This window comes from Dipodomys spectabilis, unplaced genomic scaffold (genome assembly GCF_019054845.1).
Source record: "Dipodomys spectabilis isolate Male_0828 unplaced genomic scaffold, ASM1905484v1 ptg000018l, whole genome shotgun sequence".
NCBI classification, from domain to species: domain Eukaryota; kingdom Metazoa; phylum Chordata; class Mammalia; order Rodentia; family Heteromyidae; genus Dipodomys; species Dipodomys spectabilis.
Window position 1 is genome coordinate 14224782 of NW_024870695.1, and position 16353 is coordinate 14241134.

General features: G+C 43.9%; 1 protein-coding gene across 1 annotated transcript in view; it reads left to right on the plus strand.

Annotated features, from left to right (window-relative positions):
- The first annotated feature begins 1828 nt into the window (after positions 1 to 1828).
- Npepps (aminopeptidase puromycin sensitive) overlaps positions 1829 to 16353 on the plus strand; it is a 92743-nt gene continuing 78218 nt past the window's right edge. The window contains exon 1 of the mRNA XM_042672213.1: positions 1829 to 2216. Within this exon, the coding sequence (XP_042528147.1) occupies positions 1944 to 2216 (273 nt within the window). The 5' untranslated portion in view covers positions 1829 to 1943. The remainder of the gene's footprint in view (positions 2217 to 16353) is intronic.

Genomic DNA, 16353 nt, shown 5'->3' on the forward strand with positions numbered 1-16353 from the left:
GTGGTGCTGTGGCTCAGGGGGTAGAGTACTAGCCTTGAGCTAAAGAGCTGAGGGCCAGTGCCCAGACCCAGAGTTCAGGCCCTAGGACCAACAAAAAAATAAAATAAAATTATCTGAGTTTGTTGGTGTATATTTATAATCCCAGCACTTGGGAGAAGCTGAGGCAGGAGGATGGACAGTTTGAATCCAGCCTAGTGTACATAGTGGGATCCTACAACAACAACCACCAAAACCACTTTAAAAACTAATTACAGGCAAAAAACAAAACAAAACACAAAAAACAACCAAAAAACGAATTACAGGTTGAAATATTTTGGATGCCTCAGGTTAAATAAGATGTATTAATTTCACCTGTTTTCTTTTGACTCTTTTGTGATATGGCTATTAGAAAAAAATTAATTCCATACTATATATATGTATATATATATATTTTTTTGGTGGGTCATGAGGCTTGAACTCTGGGTATGGGCACTATCCCTCAGGTCTTGAGCTCAAGGCGATTGCTCTACCACTTAAGCCACATCACCACTTCCAGTTTTCTGGTGGTTTACTGGAGACAAGAGTCTCATGGACTTTCCTGCCCAGGCTGGCTTTGAACCGTGATCCTCAGATCTCAGCCTCCTTAGTAGCTATGACTGTGGGTGTGAGCCACAGGCGCCCAGCTCCACACTATATTTCTGACAGTGCTGGTCTAGTGCAACATTTTGATTCTGAGAAGTTTCTATAAAAAGAATATGGCTTATTTAGATTAATCTCTTTGGTCTTGACACTTGTTAATATATAGACCTTAGCTTTTGGGATATCTATAGAATGGAGAGAGCAATAGCTAGTTCACCATTAAATAGGTCACAATTGGTGAGGGGTCTTTTAGTTTTAAAAGGAGGAAACAAAGATTAAAAACTGGAAAAAGAGCTGGACAGTGTAGCTGAGTGGCAAAGTGCTTGCCTAATTTGCTCAAGGCCCATGGTTCATCTCCAAAAAAGGAGTAAATTTTTTTTTTTTATTAGTTTACATTAGTTATGTAGAGGGGAATTTCATTTGTTAATTCCCACACGTTTTACAATACATTTCAATCAATCTCAACCACTCTACCACTCTTCTCCTTCCCCCCAAACAAAAGAATTTCAACAATCTCACTGTTCTGTTTTCATAATTGCAAAAAATCTACTTTGACCTTATTCAAACTCATTCATCTTCCTTTATAACACTTCAAACATTACATTGAGTACAACATAGACTGGGCACAACAATCTTCCTAAGTTTGATTAAAGGTCCAAGTGTCATTGGCTGAAGTAACTTGAATTATAGAATAAAAAAATTGTTTTTTCCCCCAAATCTTCTCTTAAGCTTGATACTTAAAACAGGGAAGAGGAGTCAGTTTCCCGCTGATAGGAAGGTAGAACCTAGTTTAGGGTTTGCTTTGAATTGCCCTATTAACATGTTACCACCCTAGCTGACCCGACCAACTGAGAAGGCCTCAACTTCCCTCTGAACCCCAAGCCCCTCCTGCCGGCCCCAGGGCTTTTCAAGCTCTTCCGGGCTGTTTCCGGCTCGCAGGCCGCCTCCCCCTTCCCCCAGCAGCGCGGGACAGGTGCAGCGCCAGGATCCGCCTCGCGCCCTCCCGGCCCGCCGGCCACGCCCTCGCCGCCCCGCCCCCTGCCCCGCGCGCGCGCGCGCTCCGCGGGGGCGCGCCCGGCCGGCGGGGCCGCGCACGCAGCTACCGCTGCCGCCGCCTCCTCCCTCCCTCCCTGCCTCCCTCCCTCCCTTCCTCCCTCCCTTCTTGCGGGCCCTCCTCCCCTTCCCTCCCCTCCGCCCCCTTCCCCGTAGGCAGCCCGCCCGCTCGCACAGCCGCCCTCCCGGCCCCTGGCGCTCGGGCTGGGTCGCTCCCCCCGCCCCCAGGCTCCCCCGGTGGCTCTCCTCCGGCGGTCGCCCGCGCTCGGTGGATGTGGCTCGCCGCCGCCGCCGCCCCCTCCTTCGCTCGCCGCCTGCTCTTCCTCGGCCCTCCGCCTCCTCCCCTCCTCCTTCTCCTCCTCAGCCGCTCCTTTCGCCGCCGCCGCCGCCGCCTCCACCTCCACAGCCTGGGCCTCGCCGAGATGCCGGAGAAGAGGCCCTTCGAGCGGCTGCCTGCCGATGTGTCTCCCATCAACTACAGCCTTTGCCTCAAGCCCGACTTGCTGGACTTCACCTTCGAGGGCAAGCTGGAGGCCGCCGCCCAGGTACGGCGACCCTCGGGCGCCGGGGGCGAGCTGCGGGCGAGTAGTTAGGCCGCGCCGGCGGGCTGGACTGGCGGCAGTGGGGGGGGGGGGGCGGGAGAGCGAGTCGGCCGCGGGCGCCGCGGACCCGGGCCGAGGGCGGCTCCGGCGCTGGCGCGCCCCTCCAGGCGGCCGCGGGCGCTGGGCCGGCGCGCTCTACCCCTCGGGGCCGGGGGTGAGGGCCGCGCCGCGGGCCCCGGCCGCTCCTCCCCGGCCAGCACACCTGTGTGGGGCGCCCCCCGCCCCCAGCTTCCGGGGCTGCGGGAGGTCGCGGGAGGGGGGGAGGGTCTTGGGAGTCCCCGCTCTTGCTAAGGCTTCGGACTCAGTTCTGGTCTCCGGTTGTCCTTACACCTCTCGGAGGAGAGGTTGGAGGAGGCAGTCATCTGGGACCCGGGCCGCCACGCTGGAGCGAGGAGGGGAGCTTCTAGAAGGAGGAGGGGGGGGGGAGTAGAGTGGAACCAGAATGTTAATCCCAGGCAACCTCGCCGAGTTCTCGCCGCCTGCTTCTGCCCTGAGGCTGGGTTTTCAAGATGGTCCGCCCCCTCCCCCTTCCCCTCTAGTGACAGTGCAGCCGTGACTTTGTTCTCTCCCAACCTCTAGAGAAGCTGCAGGAGAACCCCCTTCCCCGCATTTCCCCCTATCTTCCTTGCTTTCCACCCTTTGAAGTTGGTGGATTTATTGCTACAGTGATGGTTGCTTAGCAGTATCCTCCTCTGAAAGAAGCTCTTAGTTTTAGCATATACCACTGGTGAAAATATTCCATTACTCTTCATTGCAGTTTTTGGTGAATCATACTTTCCTCCCTCTTCTCGCAGCATTATCTGAAATATTGTTTGACTTTGGAGAGTTTTAGTATAGATGCCCTACAAAGGTTCTGAACAATAAGCTTTCACGATATTTATGTGTTTGTTACATGACGTTTGAAATGAAAAATGGCCATACAGCCATTAAGCAGCTATTTGGTGATAAATGTATTTTGTTTCTTTTCCGACTGCAACCAGGGGAAGAAATCAATAGGCCTTCACCTGAAAGATCAAGTTGTGTGTAGCAATGAAATTAAAGAAATGCAAACTGATGCGGAAATGAATTGAAGGTTGGCAATTGCCTATGAAAGCCAAGAGGGTATAATACTGAGATTGAAAACATTTTTCTAAGTACAGAATTTAAAAGTAGATTTGGGGTGTAGATTTGAAAGCATAAGGGCTCTAGAGTCGTTGCATCAAGAGGCAGAACTTCAAAAGTCAGGTGATTTAAAAATTTTCCATTAAGAAAATAAATCTGGATGGGCGTTGGTGGCTCACGGCTGTAATCCTAACTACTTTGGAGGCTGAGATATGAGGACCTCAATTCTAAGTCTGCCACTGGGTAGTCTTAATCTAGTAAACCACCAAAAAACTGGAAGTGGAGCTGTGGCTCTAAGAGATAGACCACTAGCCTTTAGCAAAAACAGCTTGCAGACAACCTCAAGGCTGTGAGTTCAAGACCCAAGACAGAAAGGAAGAAGGAAAGAGAAATAAAGAACAGTACGTTTTGAGTATAAATTAGAATTTGAGAGGGTTATTTAGGAGAATGGTTTGACCAAGTGATTAGAGTTGTTTGATGTATGTTGGAAGGGGAGGGGGCAGATGGAAGGGATTGTAAACAGTAGAGTGTCTTGTGACTTTGCAAACCTTTGGAAGGACGGATGAGTTTGCATTGCGTGAAAAGACTAACATTAAAAAGTAATTTGTTTTTTAACCCATTAGCTGGTCTGATGGCTTGATAATTTTGGGAGATAAATGTGTAGGGAAAAGTTTTTCAGGAAAATAATGTACAGATTTTTAAGTGGTTGTTTACTAATAGTTAAGTTTTATTGAACTCTTGTACAGAACAAGAAGTATTGACATGCTTTTCTCTACTTTTCCAAAGAGATGGAAGTATGTGGGAGGACGACTTTTTAAACAAAAACAAAAAACAAACAATGGAACCTGTCCTGGAGCTGGAACTCAGGGTGCTATCTCTGAGCCTCTTTATATTCAAAGTTAGCGCTCCACCATTTGAGCCACAGGGCCACTTCGTACTTTTCCTGAATAGTTTATTGGAGATAAGAGTTTCTCAGACTTTGTTGACCAGTCTGGCCTTTGACCTGTGATCCTCAGATCTCAGTCTCCTGAGTAGCTAGGATTACAGATGTGAACCACTAGTGCCTGGCTAGGAAGACTGCTTTTGTTACTGAGCATAAAGTGGTAATATGTTAGTTAATAGCAGGAATTTGTTAATTTGTTTTGTTTTTGGAGACAGGGTCTTCATGTGTTTGCAACATAGCAAGTTAACTGGCTCCTAATTTTAATCCTCCTGCCTCAGAATAGCTGGGATTGTGAGTACATACTACATACTACTTGGCTGGCCTGTTTATTTGATACAAGACAATAAATGGATCTTTTTAGTAATATGAGCTTTTCAAACTTTTTTTTTTTTTTGCTGGTCCTGGGGCTTGAACTCTGGCCCTGGGTGCTGTCCCTTAGCTCTTCAGCTCAAGGATAGCACTCTACCACTTGAGCCACAGCAGCACTCCGGCTTTTTCTGCTTATGTGGTGCTGAGGAATCGAACCCAGGCCTTATGCATGTGAGACAAGCACTCTACCACTGAGCCACCTTCTCAGCCACCAAGCATTTTTTTTTTCCTAGAAACTTTTTTTGTTGTTGTTGCAGGTTATGTGGTAATATAAAGATTGTACCATGGGAATTAAAGGATGATTGGACTTTTAATTTTTTTTTTTTGGGTCTGGTCGTGGGGCCTGAACTCTGGGCCTGGGCGCTGTCCTTCGGCTCTTCAGCTCAAAGCTAGCACTCTTACCACTTGAGCCACAGCGCCACTTCCAGCTTTTTTTCTTTTTGCTTATGTGGTGCTGAGGAATCGAATCCAGGGCCTCATTTATGCAAGGAAAGGGCTCTACCATTGAGCCACCTTTCCAGCCCTGATTGGACTTTTAAATTGTACCTGTTGACAACATTTGGAAGTGTAAAAGAGGAGTTAACATTTGTAAGAACTAACTAGCAGCATGTATTATTAGTGTTTTAAAAACCCACAAATTGAAGCTGTAAGTTTAAATTGTGTGGCATTATATGATACCTTACTGGAGAAATTAAAAAATTATTGACAACTATTTTTAAAAAATCTTCATTTATAACTGATAGTAAGTCACTTTTCTAACAGTTGGAATCACATTACACAAAGTATGCAAGTTGCTTGGTTGCTTTAGTTGCAAAATTTTATGATAAGAGTAGAGTATTTGTACAGGTTACATATTAGAAACTTAGTATATTTTTAACCTGGCTTGGGGTGTGGCCTTGCCAAAAGGTGAAAAAAATGAGACCGTATTCACTGATTTAAGAATTTGTTGGGAAAAAAAAACTATTTGATTTTGACATAGAGTGAATATTTTCTTATTCATTAGGTTTTGAAAATGTTTTTCATGGGCCTGGAGGAATTTCTGGTACTTATACCAGAACTTACTTTGGGTCCATAATTCAGTTTATTTCTTTCCCTTCTTTTTACATTGGATATATGAGATCAGTGAACTTTTTTTTTGTTTTTGTTTTTTTGTTTTTTTGGGGTCCGGTCGTGGGCCTGAACTCTGGGCCTGGGTGCTGTTCCTCAGCTCTTTAGCTCAAGGCTAGCGCTCTACCACTTGAGCCACAGCGCCATTTCCGGCTTTTTTCTTTTTGCTTATGTGGTGCTGAGGAATCGAACCCAGGGCCTCATGCATGCAAGGCAAGAGCTCTACCAACTGAGCCACCTTCCCAGTCCTCAGTGAACTTTTGTAGACATTTCAAATTATGATTCCCTTTTTCCTTTATGGCTAATTATTAAAAGGGATTATAGGTTTACATGAGTGTGATTACAGTTCTTTTTTTGGGGGGGGGGGTCAGTCATGGTTCTTGAACTCTGGGCCTGGGCACTGTCCCTCAGCTCTTCAGCTCAAGGTGAACACTGAGCCACAGGGTCACTTTGGTTTTCTGGTAGTTTACTGGAGATAAGAGTCTCACAGACTTTACTGCCAGGGCTGGTTTGGGAACCATGATTCTCAGATCTTAGCCTCCTGAGTAGCTAGGATTACAGGCATGAGCCGCCAGCACTGGAAGATTGTGATTACAGTTCTTGACTATCATTGTATAGTGATTGGTTCAGTAATTGGACTTCCTGTTAGAGAATTACTTTTATCTGTACCAGAGAAATTGACTTCATCCATGAAGGTTAAAAATCAGGATATATTAGCCTGTCTGGTCTCCACCAATAAAATATTCATGTTGGGGATGACTAATTCAGCACTAAGAGGAGACTTACAAATATAGTAGTTTGTTTGGCAGGCCAAAAACTTGGCACCTAAATGGATGTTATTGTCAACCCTATGCTGCAAAATTTTCTGCCCAAGTTTTACTGTGGTTTTGTTGTTGCTGTTACTTTAAAAAATGGTAAAATCAATAATTAGCATTGTGCCAGGTCATTAAATGGTCTCAAAATTTAGAATGAGGGTGGGTAGCTTAGTAGTAAAATACATGTTTCAAAGGCCCTGGGTCCAATCCTTAGCAGTTCCTTGCCTTCAAAAAAAATTAAATTTGGAATATTGGTGGTGAGGAATTTGTTCAGATTTTTGGAATCTATCTATGAGAAGTATAAGAAACTGTAGCTTTGTGGTAAGAGTACCTAGATTTAGACTCAATCAATAGCTTCCTCCATGTTTTATGTGTTAATCTTTGGCTAATGTTATCTGGTACCATATTCTGTAGTGAATTTTCCAAATAAATGAAGCTTATCCTTTAAGGCATCTAGGCTATAAAGAAAAATGGTGATAGGGCTGGGAAGGTGGCGCAGAGGTAGACTGCTTGCCTTGTATGCATGGGGCCCTGGGTTCGATTCCTCAGCACCACATAAGCAGAAAAAGCGGGAAGTGGCATTGTGGCTTAAGTGGTCGAGCCCTTGCCTTGAGCTGAAGAGCTGAGGGACCACGCCCAGGCCCAGAGTTAAAGCCTTACAGACTCCCCCCCTCCCCCCCAAAAAAAGAAAAAGAAAAAGAAAAATGGTGCTTTGGGTGTAATTCTTCCTAAAATATATTACCTTTTTAGGCATTATACTTTTTGTAATCTTTTCTTCACCCTTTCCTCCTTGTCTCCCTCCTTTTTTCTTTCTCATAAAAGTTACCTCAAACTATGTACTATAATTTTTCAGTTTTTTATTGTTGTTGTTGGTTGTGAAGCTTGAACTCTAGGCCTGGGTGCTGTCTCTCAGCTCAAGGCTAGTGCTCTACCACTTGAGCCACAGCACCACTTCTAGTTTTCCAGTGGTTAATTGGAGATGGTCTTATGGGCTTTCCTGCCCGGGCTGGCTTTGAACCATGATCCTCAGATCTCAGCCTCCTAAGTAGCTAGGATTACAGGCGTGAGCCACCAGTGACTGGCTAATTAGTTTTTGAAGATGGTTTGTTTTCCTTGCTCTCAGGTTATTATTACTGCTCATTGTGCCTTGTTGCTCCCTATTTTATAATTTCTTCACTGGCTTTACTGAATTTGAGCTGTAGAGGTCTATGTAATCAGATAAATAAGTTTGTATGAGTTGAAAATTAATATTTTAAGTGAGAGTTTGTTGGATTGTCTTAAGTAAAGGCTATGAGCTTTAGTGTATGGACTTTGTATCATCTATTGTAGCTTTGCATACGGGCTGTTTTCTTTTTTTAACTTCCTTGTTCTGCATAATTGATACTGTCTAATACAACCTGGATAAGTGTAGTCTTGAGTTATAAATTATCTATGAAGCTTCTCTGAACTTTGCCACATAAATGAGCCGTGTGTGTGTGTGTGTGTGTGTGTGTGTGTGTGTGTGTGTGTACGTGTACGTGTACGTGTACATGTACGCGCGTATGCACCCGCACGCACCAAGTTAAAGCCTTTTTCTGCTAAGTTGTATGACCTTTACTGCTTTGGCTTGGACCAGGATCCTCAGATCTCACAGTACTGGGTAGCTAGGGTTACAAAGCATGAGCCAAGGGCCAGCTATTGAGACTATTCTATTGAAAAATAAATCTTATTCCAATCTGGACTTGTCAGTGGCAAAGGACTAAGCCTTCTGATAGCTGTTTTGTTGTTAACTGAGATTAATTCTCCAGATTTTAGAGATTTTGTTTTGAATACCATACAAGCAGGTGGTTATTGATTTATTTGATCATTTGTAATCTTTTTCAAATTTTAAATCAGATATTTTTAGAACTATAGAAAATTAACCCAGGGCTGGGAAGGTGGCCTCAGTGGTAGAGTGCTTGCCTTGCATGCATGAGGCCCTGGGTTCGATTCCTCAGCACCACATATGCAGAAAAAGCCGCAAGTGGCGCTGTGGCTCAAGTGGTAGAGTGCTAGCCTTGAGCTGAAGAGCTGAGGGACAGTGCCCAGGCCCAGAGTTCAGGCCCCACAACAGGCAAAAAAAAAAAAAAAAAAGAAAATTAACCCACCACTAAGATTTAATGTTTGCCTTATTTGCTTCAGACTTCATTCTGTTTTGGGGAAACTAAAATAATGAAAGTTACTACTAAAACTCATTTGCATGTTTTGCCATGTTATTTCTTCCTACTGTAGTTTTAAACTTTCATTGAGTAGGCAAGTAGCTGCTAACTATAATGTTCTATAATTAAGTAAATGTTCTATATATTTGAATTTTTTCTTTTTTGGGTCCAGTCGTGGGCCTGACCTCTGGGCCTGTGCGCTGTCCCTCAGCTCTTCAGCTCAAGGCTAGCTCTCTATCACTTGAGCCACAGCGCCACTTCCGGCTTTTTTCTTTTTGCTTATGTGGTGCTGAGGAATTGAACCCAGGGCCTCATGCATGCAAGGCAAGCGCTCTACCACTGAGCCACCTTCCCAGCCCGAATTTTTTGCATTAATGTTATTGTATTTGACTTCCTCTTATTTGCTCTTTTCAAATTTTCTTTCTTGTTAGAAAATTTGATTCAGTTTTAATTAACTAATTATTTGCTTCTTGTTGAGTTGAAAAATTATGTCATTGTTCTACCCGGTCAACTATTATTACAAAACTTTAGTAATAAAATCAATTAGGGAAATTAACTCAGGCTCCTGATGGATTATTATTTGGAATTGTCTCATTAGATATTTTCTTTTATTAATATCTCTGGACTTTATAAGAAAAAAAATTGATTGAGTCTCACTATAGTAAATGTCAGAGGTATTTTTGAGTGATTGTAGTAAGAGTCATTCAGGAATAAATTGTCTCAGATTGCTACATCCCTAGCTCATAGGAAACTTCCATTGTAAAATTGTTACCAAGGGTCATGCTGCCTCTTCAGAACAGCTATTGCTTAGCATGTGGTTCAGTTAAAGTACAGTCTGTAGAGGAGTTGAAGAAGACTTAACCCTGGGGTTGAAGCAAAGAAGGGATATGATAACATTCTGTCCTTTAATAGCATCAAATGGAAAAATTGAGAGTGTTAACACAGGTTGTTTGTCAACTTTAACACTTGTGTTAATGTTGAGAACTTAATTTTTTTTTTTTTTTTTTTGGTCGGTCGTGGGGCTCTGGGCTTAGGCACTGTCCCTGCGCTCTTCAGCTTAAGGCTCTACTGCTTGAGCCACAGCTCCACTTCCAGTTTTCTAGTGGTTAATTGGAGATAAGAGTCTCATAGACTTTCCTGCCTGGGCTGGCTTTGAACCTTGTTCCTCAGATCTCAGCCTCCTGAGTAGCTAGGATTACAGGTGTGAGCCACCGGCTCCTGGCTGGGAACATATATATATATATATTTTTTTTTTTTTGGGGGGTGGGGTCTGGTCATGGGGCCTGAACTCTGGGCCTGGGCGCTGTCCCTCAGTTCTTCAGCTCAAGGCTAGCGCTCTAGCTCTTGAGCCACAGTGTCACTTCCAGCTTTTTTCTTTTTGCTTATGTGGTGCTGAGGAATCGAACCCAGGGCCTCAGGCATGCAAGGCAAGTGCTCTACCACTGAGCCACCTTCCCAGCCCAAAGATTTATCTCACTCTATGGTGAAGTCAACATATATGCCTATGTCAATATGAATATTTTAAAATTACCTTTCTTAGCTGGGCACTGGTGGCTCATGCCTGTAATCCCAGCTACTCAGGAGGCTGAGATCTGAGGATTGCAGTTCAAAGCCAGCCCAAGCAGGAAAGTCCGTGAGACTTTTTTTTTTGGGTCCGGTCATGGGGCTTGAACTCTGGGCCTGGGCGCTGTCCCTCAGCTCTTCAGCTCAAGACTAGCACTCTACCACTTGAGCCACAGCACCACTTCCGGCTTTTTTCTTATGTGGTGCTAAGGAATCGAACCCAGGGCCTTGAGCATGCAAGGCAAGTGCTCTACCACTGAGCCACCTTCCCAGCCCCTGTGAGACTCTTATCACCAATTAACTACCAGAAAACTGGGAGTTGCACTGTGGCTCAAGTGGTAGAGCACTAGCCTTGAGCTGAAGAGCCGAGAGACAGCGCCCAGGCCCAGAGTTCAAGCCCCCCTGACTGACCAAAAAAAAAAAAAAAAAACCTTTCCTAGAAAATACATACTTACTGATAACCAAAGTTGATACGTATTAGCACATATTCTTCAATTTCATATTATTTTAGTCAGGTGCTTTATAAATTGTTAGGTGAATGCTGTTAGGACTTGATTAATCTCAGATACAAGTGTCTTAATAAAATCAATTATGTTATAGTAATTACTGTGTAAGGCAGTAAGTGCTAACACAATCACTTTTTTTTTATATTCATTTTCTGTAGCCTATCGTCCCTTTTCCCTTGTATGGGGGGGTCATGGAAGATTAGGATCTGGGTTTGGGTTAGGAACTAACTTTGTGTGTGGTAGATAGGCACTCCGGCACTTGAATCATGACCTCAGCCCAATTATTCCCCCCCCCCCCCCCTTTTTTTTTTTGCAGGTCCTGGGGATTGAACTCCAGGTCTGGGTGTTATTCTTGAGCCTCTTTGTGCTCAAGTCTAGTGCTCTACCTCTTGAGCCGTAGCACCTCTTCTGGCCTTTTCTGTGATTAGTTGGAGATAAGTCTCATGAACTTTCCTGCCTGGGCTGGCTTTGAACCTTGATCCTCAGATCTCAGCCTCCTGAGTAGCTAGGATTACAGACATGAGCCACTGGCACCTGGCCAGTTATCCCATTTTTGTTCAGCTTTTTAAATCAGTATATGTCTATTATAGGGCATAACGTATTGACTGATTTTTAAAATCAGAATAATGTTGTATCCTTTCTTTTTTTTTTTTTGAGACAGTTTTTCTATGTTGCTCACTTAAGCTTGTCTTGAATTCAGGCCAGCCTCAAACTCGGACTAGCCTGGAACTCAAGATTCTTCTGCCTCAGCCGCCCCAGGACTGAGATTACAGTAGTACACCGTGTTCTGTTGGAATTCTATTTTTTCTTTCTTTTTTTGGTAGGTCGTGGGGCATGAACTCTGGGCCTGGGCGCTGTCCCTCAGCTCTTCAGCTCAAGGCTAGAGCTCTACCACTTGAGCCACAGCGCCACTTCCGGCTTTTTCTGTTTATGTGGTGCTGAGGAATTGAACCCAGGCCCTTATGCATGCAAGGCAAGCACTATACCACTGAGCCACCTTCCTAGCCCCTAGAGTTCTATTTTTTTAAAATTTATTTTTATTTTATTTTTTGTGCCAGTCCTTGGGCTTCACTCAGAGCCTGGGCACTGTCCCTGAGTTTTTGTGTTCATGGCTAGCACTCTACCACTTGAGCCACAGCTCCACTCCAAACTTTTTGGTGGTTAATTGGAGATTAGACTTTCCTGCCTGGGATAGCTTTGAATAGCTATTCTCAGATCTTACCCTCCTTAGTAGCTATGATTACAGGCCTAAACCATCGCTCAGCTAGTTTTTTTTTTTTGTCGGTTGTGGGGCTCCAACTCTGGGCTTGGGTGCTGTCCCTGCGCTCTTCAGCTCAAGGCGAGCGCTCTACTGCTTGAGCCACAGCACCACTTCCGATTTTCAAGTGGTTTATTGGAGATAAGAGTATCCTGGACTTTCCTGCCCTGGCTGGCTTTGAACCATGATCCTCAGATCTCAGCCTCCTGAGTAGCTAGGATTACAGGTGTGAGCCACCAACACCCGGCTAGAGTTCTATTTTTAATAACTATTTTTGTTCCTTTTGTTCTTAACTCTTTGCTCTTCCAAAAATGACAATATCCTGAAAAAAATGTAGTAACTATTAAGTAACAAGCAACATAATTCAGTAGATAAACAGGTGGACTTCTCTAAATAGAGAAGGAATTGGAATGTAATTGGATGATGTGTACTGTGTCTTTCCAGAGTACACAAACATTTAAATACTTTCAGAATGCTTACAATGATAGTGTGCTAAGTGTGGTTTAGCAAATATAATGTTTTACAGATATATTGGTATTTGGTAGATTAACTCCTTTTCTACTATTAAAATTAACTGTAGATGTTGATGTGTCACAATGTGATGGCCTAAGGAAGACTTAAGACCAGAAACTAGGGGCTGGGAAGGTGGCTCAGTGGTAGAGCGCTTGACTTGCATGCATGAGGCCCTGGGTTCGATTCCTCAGTACTACATAAACAAAAAGAAAAAAGCCGGAAATGGTGCTGTGGCTCAAGTGGTAGAGTGCTAGCCTTGAGCTGAAGAGCTGAGGGACAGTGCCCAGGCCCAGAGTTCAGGCCCCATGACCGGACCCCCCCCCCAAAAAAAAAAAAAGACCAGAAACTAAGCCACTCTTACTGTTTTGTTGGCATAAACTTTAAACTAAAAGATTTTTATTCCTTTAATCCTTTGGAGCATACCCCAGTAATTGTTTCATTTTTCTGTATTTTTAAATGTTTTTTCTCATTTTTCTTTGTTTTTATTTTTATTTTATTTTATTTTTTTGGGGGTCCGGTCGTGGGGCCTGAACTCTGGGCCTAGGCGCTGTCCCTCAGCTCTTCAGTTCAAGGCTAGTGCTCTACCACTTGAGCCACAGCGCCACTTCCGGCTTTTATCTTTTTGCTTATGTGGTGCTGGGGAATAGAACCCAGGGCCTCATGCATGCAAGGCAAGCGCTCTACCACTGAGCCACCTCCCCAGCCCCTTCCTTTGTTTTTAAATGTCTCTCTGTCTGTCTGTCTGTCTCTCTTTCTTTTGGTCAGTCTTGGGGCTTGAACTCCGGCCCTCAGCTCTTCAGCCCCAAGGCTAGTGCTCTACCACTGGAGCCACAGCGCCACTTCTGGTTGTCTGGTGGTTAATTGGTGATAAGAGTCTTATGGACTTTCTTCCTGGGCTGGCTTTGAATTGTGATCCCCAGATCTCAGCCTCTTGAGTAGGATTACAGGTGTGAGGTACCAGTGCCCGGCAAGGATAACTTTTTACAGTCATTTTATACATAAACAGAACAAAGTTAAGACTGTAGAATAACTTTTTTCTTTTTTAAATTTTAATTATTTGAAACTAAATTTTAAAATTTTAAAAAATTCTTTTGCTAGTTCTGGGACTTGTACTCAGGGCCTAGGTGGTACTTTGATACCATTTGTGTAAAATTTAAAAAATGTTGCTTGCATATTTTTAATGTATACATGAGAATGATACATCATTAGGATAGTTGTTACCTTTCAGGAATGAGAGAATGGAAGGACATTTCCTTATCTCTTCAGTAGTACCCTCTTGTTTGTGGAAGATATGTTCTAAGATCCCCAGTGAATGTCTGCATGGATAGTATTGAAACCTGAATATACTCTTTAAGTTTCTTCTAGGCCTTGTGGTGTTGACTCATGGTTCCGGAATTAATCCATCGTACTATGTTTAATGCTATGGCTGGTTTTTTCTGTACTCTCAAATCATGGGGTCATTATTACGTAAAGTAAGAGTTACTTGTATACCATAGCTGAATTGTCAATCTGATAATATCGGAGGCAATTTAAAACTTTAGAGTTGTTCAGTCTAGGGATGTAGCTCAATGATAAGAATACTGGCAGAGTGCTTGCCTAATACATACAAGGCCATGGGTTTGATCCCCACCACACACACAAAAAAATCCACTTAATATTTTCAAGCTGTAGTTGACCATAGATAGGAGGGAACTCCAACTTTTGTTTTGTTTTGTTTTTTGTTTTACTATGGCTCTGGGGTTTAAACTCAGGGCCTTGGACGTGAGAGGCTAGTGCTCTATTACTTGAGTCAGACCTCTAGTCCTACTTTTTACTGATTTTTTTATGCTGGTTTTGGGACTTGAACTCTGGGCTTGGGTGCTGTCCCTGAGTTGTTTTTACTCAAGCTAGTGCTCTACCATTTGAACCACAACTTCACTTGTGCCTTTTTTTTTTTTTTTTTGGTCCATCGTGGGGCTTGAACTTTGGGCCTGAGCGCTGTCCCTCAGCTCTTCAGCTCAAGGTGAGCACTCTACCACTTGAGCTACAGCGCCACCTCCAGTTTTCTGGTGGTTTATTGGAGGTAAGAGTTTCAGGGACTTTCCTGCCCAGGCTGGCTTTGAACGGTGATCCTTAGATCTCAGCCTCCTGAGTAGCTAGGATTACAGGTGTGAGCCACTGACACCTGGCTACTTCTGTCTTTTTTTGGTGATTAGTTGGAGGTAAGAGTTTCGTGGACCTTCCTGCCTGGGCTGGATTTGAACTGTGGTCTTCAGATGTCAGCCTCCCGAGAAGCTAGGATGATGGGGGTGGGGTGTGTGTGTGTGTGTGTGTGTGTGTGTGTGTGTGTGTGTGTGTGTGTGTGTGTGTGTGTGTGTGTGTGTGTGTGTGTGTGTGTGTGTGTGTGTGTGTGTGTGTGTGTGTGTGTCTTCCAACTCAGGACCTTAGCACTATTAGCTTTTTGCTCAAAGCTGTTGCTCTACTTTCTGAACCACAGATCTACTTCCCTTTTTTTTTTTTTTTTTTTTTGGTTCCTGTACTGGGGCTTGAACTTGGGGTGCAGATGCTGTTCTTTGACTTTTTTACACCCTTAGCTGGTGTTCTCTCACTTGAACCTTAGCTCCACTTCCAGCTTTTTTTTTTTGTTGGTTTGGAGAGGAGTGTCTCATAGACCTCATAGGTTTTTCTGCCCAGGCTGGCTTCGAACTGAGATCCTCAGATCTCAGCCTCTTGTGTAGCTAGGATTACAGGCATGATGTTTGTTTCTCCTTCCTTCCTTCCTTCCTTCCTTCCTTCCTTCCTTCCTTCCTTCCTTCCTTCCTTCCTTCCTTCCTTCTTTCTTTCTTTCTTTCTTTCTTTCTTTCTTTCTTTCTTTCTTTCTTTCTTTCTTTCTTTCTTTCTTTCTTTCTTTCTTTCTTTCTTTCTTTCTTGTTGGTCCTGGGGCTTGATCTCTGGGCTTGGGATGATGGTTATTTTTATTTTTGTCTGTCATGGAGCTTGAACTCTGGGCCTGGGCGCTGTCCCTTAGCTCTTCAGCTCAAAGCAAGCACTCTGTCTCTTGAGCCACAGTGCCACTTCTGGTTTACTGGTGGTTTATTGGAGATAAGAGTTTCACGGACTTTCTTGTATGGGCTGGCTTTGAACTGAGATCCTCAGATCTCAGCCTCCTGAGTAGCTGTAATTACAGGCATGAGCCACCAGCACCTGGCATGATGGTTATTTTTGAGATAGGGTCTGGAGAACTTTTCTGCTCCTGCTGGCTTGAACTGAGATCCTTAGCTCTCAGTTTCCTGAGTAGCTAGGATTATAGGGGTGAGCTTCATGGTTATTGAAAAAAAAATTAAAAGTAAATTTTTTTTATTAAAATGATTTTATTCTTATTTTTTAAACTAGAAAAATATAGAACTCAGGACCTTGTGCATGCTGGCAAGCATTTTGCCAGTAAGCTACTTCCCAGTCTTCATGGTTATTTTGAGTTAACAATCTTCAGAACTTTCCTGCCCTGGATGACCTGGAATCATGATCCTTTATCTCTAAGCTTCCCAAGTACCTTGGATTACATGCATGAGCCGCTGGCACCTGACTTTAAGAGTACATTATATGCTGGGTGCTGGTGGCACCATGCTTATAATGGTAGCAACTCAGAAGGCTGAGTGAGATCTGAGGATTGTGGTTCAGAGCCAGCCCTGGCAGGAAAGTTCGTGAGACTCTTACCTCCAATAAACCATCAGAAAACTGGAAGTGGTGCT